The following is a 10,121-nucleotide window of genomic DNA, read 5'->3' on the forward strand; positions in this document are numbered from 1 at the left end:
GCAATGTGATATCTAATAAACTATTTACAAACACACACACACACACACATATATATATAGAGAGAGAGAGAGAGAGAGAGAGAGTGTGTGTGTGTAGTAAACATTGTTGTAGTAGCCTAAATTTGTGTTTTATCTATAAGAATAGTTAATGGGATAAATGCATTTATTTTCACTTATCAATTATATGTGATGCCCTACATATATATATATATATATAATATAAGACTTTTTATAGTATTTTTCCTAATATTTATATGGTCCCTAAACTTGTAGCATATACGTCCATATCGAGCATAAATTAATTCTAAAGCCTCCATTATTTAGTTTTCAATTGTTTTAACCACATATCTCTAGGTTTGAATTGATTTAATTACAATTGGCTGCCAACAAATAGTTAAAAAAAGAGTTTCATATAATATTAATGTAACTTATGGTAAATCATAGAGTACATGATATTTGATTTGAGAATATGTAAGATTCAAGTTAATTTCGGCCGCCACAAATTAAAATTCTGACTCCACCCGTGGCCACGTGCCTGCCTCGCTGGTGTGAACTTGATCTTTGCAGATGCGAACTTGAAAAACGAGCAGCAGTACTACTCAAATACACAAATGACCCACAAAACACAAATACAAATTGTTTGATGATAAAAATATGTAGAAACTTCGAACGGAATGTGCCAACATTGAACAAGATCAAACACAAATGATAAAATTAAAGAAATGTAGACACAAAGCAGGAAAGCTTCAAGATTCAGTATGCCAATTTTAATTCTTGGAACAAGTTTTTGACACTTCCTTGAATTACAGCAGCACTAGTCATCCACAGACTGATGGCCAGACAGAAGTGGTTAATCGTACTTTGGGGAATCTGATTCGGTGTATCTCAGGTGAGAAGCCCAAGCAGTGGGATCTTGCATTGTCCCAAGCAGAGTTTGCATACAATAGCTCAGTCAATAGAAGCACTGGTAAGTCTCCATTTGCCATCGTCTACTGCGTGCCCCCAAAACACGCTTTGGACTTGGTACCTTTACCTGAGCTTCTAGGAGTGAGTCAAGCAGTAGAGAATATGGCTGACCGTATTCAGGCCATGCAAGAGGAGGTGAGGCAAAAACTGGAAGCTACAAATGCTAAGTACAAGGATGCTGCTGATAAGAAGAGGCGTGAGAAGATCTTCAATGCTGGGGATTTAGTGCTGGTGTATCTTAGGAAGGGGAGATTTCCTGTTGGTACCTACAAAAAATTAAAGGACAAGAAGTATGCGCCATTTCAAATTACTAAGAAGATCAACAACAATGCTTATGTGGTTGCTCTTCCTCCAGACATGAGCATTTCTTCTACCTTCAATGTTGCTGACTTATATGATTATCATTATCCTGATGAACCGGATAGTGAGAACTCGGGGTCGAGTTCTTTTCAAGTGGGGGGGACTGATGTAGAACAGACAGCACATGCCTTCCTGGAACAGCAAGGGCACAAGAAGTCACAACGTAAGATCAAAAAGGGGTACTAGTAAGGGCCATCAGAGGTAACAGTGTCGGAATTGCATGAAATTTGGCAGGTTGAAGGGAAACGGCGTTCTGATCCAAATTCATGAAATGCCATGAACGTCGCCAAATTTTAGGCAAATTCCTTCGTTAAGGCCTTGAAAACAGTGTTTTTGCTATTTATAGTATTATTTGTTTTTCCTTAATAACTTTTATTTTAAAAGTCAGAATAAGGTCCCATCTGTTTTGGGATGACCCTTAAGGTCATTAGTTTATGATTCTGCGTTTAACTCAATTTTGCCATTTTTGGTAAAATTCGGTAATTTTGTCACCTAATCGCTTAATTAGTGCGAATTAGGGTTTTAAACATTTTTGCTCAGTATTTATATGTTTTGTAGCCGTCAGAAGCAAAACAGACTATTATCAATAAACACAGACATTTTGTCAATTTTTCTTCTGGTGGATTCCAGTTTTATCTCCTTGTGGATTCAGGGAAACCCCTCGTGGATTCGAGGTTTACTACCAGAAACTAATAGTTTAGTTTCTGTTCCATTAAGAGAGCATCGTGTGTGCTCTTCTTCAGGCTTCTGCGACATCAATTTGACTAAAAAGGTTGCTACATACTTTGTGAAACCATAATCAAATAATGTACAAAATTTAGTTACAAACTTGGTTATATCGTAAGGTGACAACTTCACTTAATAGTTAATGTACAATCAAGATTGGATAGATTGGATGGTGGCCAAACTTGGTTATAGTTTTAAGTTACAATCAACATTGTACCCAAACTTTGTCCTAAAACAATATTGAGATACAGTCTACTAGGTAGCATAGCTAATGTACATATGAAACGCAATATTCATGATAATGAATGCTTTTGCACACATGTTAAAACTTGGGGATTTTGAGTTGAGTCTATCATTAAAAATAGTTGTACAATAGTGCACCTCTATCGTGCATTAAAGTACTCAAAATAGTACATTGTGACATTACGTTACTCACATAGTAAACCACAACAAATATTGGCTATAAACCCACAACAAGAAACCCAACCCCATGTCATGTAATGGTACTCTAGACAGGATTATAAGATGTTATATACTATTTGATAAGTAATTTTTTCAAATAAAAAATTTCCTTTAAATTAAAGAGGCAATGTGATATCTAATAAACTATTTACAAACACACACACACACACACATATATATATATATAGAGAGAGAGAGAGAGAGAGAGAGAGAGAGAGAGAGAGTGTAGTAAACATTGTTGTAGTAGCCTAAATTTGTGTTTTATCAATAAGAATAGTTAATGGGATAAATGCATTTATTTTCACTTATCAATTATATGTGATGCCCTACATATATATATAATATAAGACTTTTTATAGTATTTTTCCTAATATTTATATGGTCCCTAAACTTGTAGCATATACGTCCATATCGAGCATAAATTAATTCTAAAGCCTCCATTATTTAGTTTTCTATTGTTTTAACCACATATCTCTAGGTTTGAATTGATTTAATTACAATTGGCTGCCAACAAATAGTTAAAAAAAGAGTTTCATATAATATTAATGTAACTTATGGTAAATCATAGAGTACATGATATTTGATTTGAGAATATGTAAGATTCAAGTTAATTTCGGCCGCCACAAATTAAAATTCTGACTCCACCCGTGGCCACGTGCCTGCCTCGCTGGTGTGAACTTGATCTTTGCAGATGCGAACTTGAAAAACGAGCAGCAGTACTACTCAAATACACAAATGACCCACAAAACACAAATACAAATTGTTTGATGATAAAAATATGTAGAAACTTCGAACGGAATGTGCCAACATTGAACAAGATCAAACACAAATGATAAAATTAAAGAAATGTAGACACAAAGCAGGAAAGCTTCAAGATTCAGTATGCCAATTTTAATTCTTGGAACAAGTGAAGAACTATCTTGCTGATGGACTAGTTCCAGAAGTCACATTGATTGTGAAAATTGAACTTGAATCATTTGATTCAGTCACACTGTCCCCCCTCCTTTGAGCTAATTCTGTTGTCAAGCACTCCTTTAGATCAATCACTACCTGACTCATGGTTGGCCTATTGAAGGGATTTTCAGATACACAAGTCATGGATACTTCAACAGCCTTCCAGGCAGAGTTGAGATCGAAATCTCCGTTTGGTAATCTTGGATCAACAATACTTCGAATATCCCCATGCGCAACCATGGAATTGATCCATTGGCTTATATGAACATTCTTAGTGCTTCTCATTATAGCAGGTCGGCCTGTGATTAACTCCATAAGAACAACTCCAAAACTATATACATCACTTTTCGTAGTTAATTTGTTTGATCTGAAATACCTGCAACCCCTCTCGGGAAAAATAAAAAAGTTGATACCAGTTACAACAATATTTTTGATTCAAAAGGGTATCTTAAGATATGTTACTTTCTTCTAATTGCAATTGTCATTAAATTTATTGAAAAAATTTAAATTTTGAAGAAGTTAACTAGACCTGTAATGGACCGTGTCTGCATGGTGAGACTAATTTTTAGAGAATTATTTATTTATTTATATATTTTATTGTTTCCAAAGTTGTTTCAATATAAAAAGTGAGGTTTTAAAAAGTGATCCTCTAAAGAGTGTGGCGTTAAATCATTCTAACAAACCGGTACTTACTCGGGGTCTAAGTAGCCTGGAGTGCCAGCAACAACTGTTGTCACATAACTACCACCATCAGTTGGGATAACTCTGGATAGGCCAAAATCAGCAATCTTGGCTTGGAATTTTTCATTCAACAAGATGTTTGACAGCTTCACATCTCTGTGAATTATGGGTGGATTACAATCATCATGTAGATATTCCAATCCTGCATTAAAAAATCCACACATCATACATTGAAAAGGTGAAAAGATGCATGTTAGAAAAGAATTACACTAAGACTCTAACCTTGTGCAGAGTCCAATGCGATTCGAATCCTGCCTTCCCAACTTAAGATATTTGAGTTATTTTCTGCATCCAAAGCATTCAAAAGTAGTGAGTCTCGTGAACAAATTACTTTTCCCTTTCTCTAATTTCTGTTTTTACTGAATACATATTGTCCAAGTAATTTAATAATTGCATTTTCCAATGTTTGGAACCTTTTTCACAGCCATTTTTATAATTTGTTAAGGTAGCAAGTTATGATTAGAGGAATATCTATTTTTATGACTCTACCACTGATAACACTTTGTTATATTCTAATCACAACAGACCACATTGTGAAAAAAATTTCTCTCTAGACTTGTTAAAATATGGCCCACAGAAAATTAGTGATCTTCAGAAATTGAAATGTAATGACCAAAGTATGTGAAACCTATATATTTACTTGTGACCAGACCTGAAATATGGGAATGTAAGTCTCCGTTCGCCATGTACTCATAGATGAGAGCAAGATTGGGTCCTTCATTGCAATATCCAACAAGGATAGTCAAGTTTCTATGATGAACTCTTATAAGAGGTTCAACCTGTAATATAAAGTCACACATTATTTTCACATATACGAATGAACTAAAAAAATATGGCATAAGTTTCGGTTACATGCCTCAGAGTGAAATTGTTGATACCCTTCAACTGCTGATTGGGAGATCATCTTTACAGCCACAGGATTTCCATCTACATAACCAAGATAAACTTTGCCAAACCCACCTTCACCAAGAAGTTTCTCGAAGTTGTTGGTAATCATCTGGATATCAGAGTAGGTAAATTGTCGATTCTTTGATTCTAGTTGTACATTTTGAAGGTTGGATACTTTATCTCCTGTCATTTTTCCTAAGATCGTCAAGAATTTGATTCTAGTAATTTTTTTTTTTTTTTTTCAAATGGGAATAAGCAACTTGAATAAACATTTAACCTTGATTAGTAGAAGCAGTGTTTGTCTTACCTTCTTGTTCCCTTATTCTTTTAAATATCCAAAAGATACCAGCTGCACCTAATAACAAGATGAAAAAGCCGCCAATGGATGCAACTATTGGAACAATGATATTCTTCTTCTTCTGCTCCGTTGTACACGAAATTGATGGGCATAGATTTGGATTTTCTGCCACACTAACATTAAAAAAAATCATGGCATAAAAGGTAAGAATTGCAATCACCACTAATCCCTTATACACAAGGTACAAATAGGTGCTATTGTAACTCTTTAACATTTTTCTTGTAGTGGGATAGTTATGAAAATGAAAAATGGCGCAAAAAGTTATGACAGAAAGGAGACCTTAGTAACAGTGAACCACTCTTTGATTTGTCAAGAAGGGCAGCAGGAAGTGAGCCACTCAGGTTGTTTCTTTCTAAGTTTCTGCAAAGGTTGAGAAAATATGATTCCCTTTTCAAATAAAAGTTCTGAAATAATTTTCCAAAATCCATATAACTTACAGGACCCTCAATGATTGCAAATTTGATAGAAAATTAGGAACTGGTCCTGTTAAGCTATTATTTGATAAATCCCTGAAATGAGCAATTCAATTAAAAATTTATTATTGTAATAATAAATGGAGATTAAATATTGGTCCTCTTTACCCTCTTACATGAAAATTAATTGATTGTGTGTGATTTCGATACTTACAAGTACTGTATCATTGTGAGATTGGATATGTAAGGAGCAATTTGCCCAGCCAATCCACTTGATGACAAGTTCCTAATTAATAGAAAATTTTCAGTTATTCTAACTTGATAGATTGTACTAAGACAGTTCTTTAGCTTATTTGAAAGCATATACATACAGTGATGTGATTGTAGGAGATTCAAAAGCATTATAGGTACAGTTTAATCCATCCCACACATACGCTGTAGGGGCACATGGATCACCTTGCCAATTTCTTGTTACTCCATACATTGTCTTGATGTTCTTGATCGCACCAACTAATGTTTTGAATGCATACAAGAAATTATTAAAAATTGAGATCAAGAATATTAGGACAAACTAAAAACCTTGTTAAAGAAAAATAATGCATTGTGAATAACTTACCATCTTGTTGGTCTGTCTGAGATTGTAAGAGCTCTACAACCGTGTAAACCTCAATGGCATTGATGAGTGGTGGAAGAGTTGATTGTTCAATTTTATAAAGAGCAAACTCAAATTTTCCCCCTTTCAAGGCTGAAGGGCTGTATATAGTGGTTGTGTGCAGGTACTTAGGAATATAAGGTCCACCCCATAACTCCCCATTTAAAGAAATGTTGAATACTCTAGATTCGTTTGTTTTGAGAGCTTTGATTTCAGCAATGTGGATGTAGACATAATATTGGGATGTGTTATCAGGGGGCACCCAGTTGAATGTCATGGGTGAACTTGCGTTTATTGCTGTGGAGGCAGTATCCATGACCACTGATGGTGGTTGGAAATCATTGTGAGTTGTATCCATGACCGCAGTAAGCGAAGTACTTATTGGTGTCCAACCAAACATGGCCGTAGGGGGGAACCACATGCGATCAAAAACATCATCTTTGTACCTGACGCATGTTAGAAAATATTGAATTTAAAAGTTCTTACCAAAAATCATAGTAATATAAGCTGGCATGATATATAGAAAATATGATTCACCTATATGTTTGATTGGTTAATGAACCAAAATCAAGCCGCAGAAAGGTTGACAATGATCCGGATTCAGTGACATACGTGTCATTTTTCAATGGCCTTAGTTCTAATGCTGAAATAAACGGTACACCATTGCCCGTGTTCACCAGACAAAAATCTATATGATCTAATTTTGGTACATGTATGAGCTCCGCAAAGATGAATGTGGATTCATCGAGTAATGTCACTGAATCCCACTTATTAGCATCAATATACAGGTCGAATCCTGGAGGTTTACTTTTTGCATCATAATTTGCATACAAGAAACTCCCTCTGATCAAATATCTGGTGCCATTTGTAACACTAATTGTGTAACAGTTTCTGATTCCTTGAGGAAAGCTTCTGACATAGTAATACTCCTGTTCGAGGCTATTTGTTTTGTACACAGGTGATATACTCATACTTACACCAGCGTCTATGAACGCTGCATCTGATATATAATTGATGCCTGTTGTTGGCTCAGTATAGCTAGAATTAGCTGGTAGCCCACAATCTAAGCTAATGAAACCTGACCAAAAATAGAGAGACCTTAGCCAAATGGTCAGTAATTAAGTGATAATTAATGTTATTTCTGATAGGCTTAGATAACCATACCTGATTGATTCTGGCCATGAACCAAAAGTAGAGAGAAACCTGCAAGCAATGCAAAGAGAAAATGTTTGTACATCCTCGTAACCCTTTTCAGCTTCTTCTTGCTGAGGGACAGAAAGCTACTAGCCTTGTATGTTTATAGCTAATATATTATAGGAAACAGAATATATAGCTGCTTAATCATTTGTTCTCATAGGTAAGAGGATGATATTCTATTGCATAATTTCCAGGATATTATCAATTGTTTAATCAAATGGTACTTTTCATGTTTATTCCCTGCAATTAGCCCTGTATCCTTTAGTCAAGGATAACGTGAAAGGTAAAATTAGCCAACAACACAGACGTGTGAACAAGTTAATCAAACATGAGCCACTTCCAGTGAAGGTTAATATATTGAAGTAAGTTAAAGGGCAAAGTCATGAGACGAATGGTGCCCGCATTTTCAAGACACATGCAAGTTGTATGAGCATGTTTGTTGACTTGCATAAACACCAGAAGCAAATGGTCCCTACAGTCCATTTTAGTCCGTTAAGGTTTATTTTCACACCTTAATTTAGTTATTTTGTTTTAACTAATTTATTGGGTTAATTTAATTTCTTTGGGGAACCTTTGCTTGAAAGAACAAATTCAAAAAACTAAAGGACAATGTTTGACAGCAAACTTTTTTGTAGTCATCTAAGGCTATGCAAGTCCACTCAATATTTTTTAATTAAATGAGAATTTTGACAAATTCACTATTGGACTACATTTTCTTATTATATTCTACATAGCTACAAAATTTCTAGAAAATCAAAGATCAATAGATATGTTATCAATCAAATATTAAAATTTTAAAGTTTTGTAGCCTAAAATTATTCATAAAAAATATGTTTATAAAGTGTATAGTAAATAATGTCTTGTTGACATGAAATTTGACAAGTACATGTTAAAAACATTAAATATATATATATATATATATATTAAAAAAATCGGGTTCGGGTCGGGTATTTTTCGGGTCGGGTCGGGTCGGGTCAGAAAATTCTGACCCGTTTTGCCATGTCTAGATAAGAGTGTTGAAGAACTGCTGAAGTAGTAGTAAATTCTTCTTGTCTCTCAAGTTTAAAGAAATTTCTTCTCCAAAAAAAGAAAAAACCAGTTGACAGAAATGACTATACTAGAGTTGTTCAATTTGACTAAAAAAAACAAAGAATCTTATTTGGAGAGCTTGTAAGGGCATTTTACGGACTCGTGTGATATCATTTGATTCTTTAACAAAAGGCATTGTCCTGAATTTTCTTATGCTCACTCATCTATTCATGCTTTAACGTATGGAATTTGTTCCCTGGATAAGTTACAATAGTGTGGGGTGAGGCATTTCATAGGCATGGTGGTTTTAGCTTTGAAGCGGCTATATATTCTGGAAATTGGAAACTTGTGCGACTGTGGTGTGACTGCTAACGACGCCTTGAAATGAAAGTCGTGCCAATGGGACAAACCATGAGATTATAACAGGACCATGAGTTGTTTGTTGGATTAGAGTATTCAACACGTATTTGATATACTTGGAATTGTCCAACAATCATTCAGTCTATCTTTGCCAAAAAGACCCACTTCTTAGATAGGAGCATCCAAAAACCGTCAAGTTGACACAAATTACTTGAAATTTATTTCTTTGAGAAATTGTTTTTATTTTTTTTTTTATTTTTTTTTATAACATGTTATTCCTTTTTTCAAGATTATGTATATTTTTTCTTTTATATGTATGGTAGAATTTAAACTTATGGTGTCTTTCGTATTATTTTTATCAATAAGTTAAAACTGTAAATTTAACTTTATTTTGGGTTTAGTGTCATTTCTTTTAATTCAACATAAAATCTGTATTAACCATTGATTGCAAAAATAACACTCTTCGATAGTTCTACCCAAATCGTAAAGGTGTATACCGAGTTAATGAAAATTAAAGAAATGAATACATCAAACCAAATCAACATGTACCTAAATATAAACACAATCACATTGGTGGTAATATAAAAGAGAAATGTACACTTTCAAACCAAATCAAGTAATAAAATGAAATATAAAAAAATAAAAATAAAAAGCTAACAATCTGCCCATCTTTACTCCATGTATATCATATTGGAGTCCAATGGCAAAACAATCCCACTCACAACCTGTTCATAAAAACTTTTTTTTTTTAAAGAAGGAAAAAAAAAAAACATAATTACTAACATATTAACTAAATACAACAAGCACTATTGTAAACATAATGAAATAATAACACATAAAAAAAAAAAAAAAAAAAAACCAAAGATTGAATTTGACTCTTTTTGCAGTACTAAACTACCACCAAAATAAGCGTGGGAAAAAATGGAGAGACAATGTAAAAGAAAGAGAGAGGTGTGAGATATTTCTAAATAAAATAGTGTGTACTCATTTTTAGAAATGCGTCTAAAGTGTATGA

The 10,121-nt window shown here is 34.0% G+C and overlaps 1 protein-coding gene across 1 annotated transcript; it reads right to left on the reverse strand.

Moving 5' to 3' along the window:
- Window positions 1–3,029: 3,029 nt before the first annotated feature.
- Window positions 3,030–7,813, reverse strand: LOC112002192 (LRR receptor-like serine/threonine-protein kinase IOS1). Its single transcript, XM_065766540.1, has 13 exons — window positions 7,685–7,813; window positions 7,058–7,598; window positions 6,485–6,966; window positions 6,240–6,378; window positions 6,083–6,154; window positions 5,893–5,964; window positions 5,735–5,815; window positions 5,405–5,568; window positions 5,066–5,280; window positions 4,862–4,988; window positions 4,432–4,494; window positions 4,162–4,351; window positions 3,030–3,844 (listed from the first exon to the last, which is right to left on the reverse strand). The coding sequence occupies exons 1-13, from the start codon at window positions 7,755–7,757 to the stop codon at window positions 3,430–3,432; spliced, it is 2,634 nt and encodes an 877-aa protein (XP_065622612.1). The 5' UTR covers window positions 7,758–7,813; the 3' UTR covers window positions 3,030–3,429.
- Window positions 7,814–10,121: the final 2,308 nt, after the last annotated feature.

The sequence above is a fragment of the Quercus suber genome, unplaced genomic scaffold (assembly GCF_002906115.3).
Source record: "Quercus suber isolate HL8 unplaced genomic scaffold, Cork oak 2.0 scaffold_715, whole genome shotgun sequence".
NCBI lineage: Eukaryota > Viridiplantae > Streptophyta > Magnoliopsida > Fagales > Fagaceae > Quercus > Quercus suber.

Bases quoted from the DNA above. Each gene is read 5' to 3' on its own strand.
- LOC112002192 (XM_065766540.1), bottom strand. From the start codon at position 7,757: ATGTACAAACATTTTCTCTTTGCATTGCTTGCAGGTTTCTCTCTACTT. The intron at 6,155-6,239 runs GTATGTATATGC...TCTATTAATTAG, and splicing joins TCTCCTACAATCACATCACT to GAACTTGTCATCAAGTGGAT. The intron at 5,569-5,734 runs GTCTCCTTTCTG...TTTTAATGTTAG, and splicing joins AGTGGTTCACTGTTACTAAG to TGTGGCAGAAAATCCAAATC.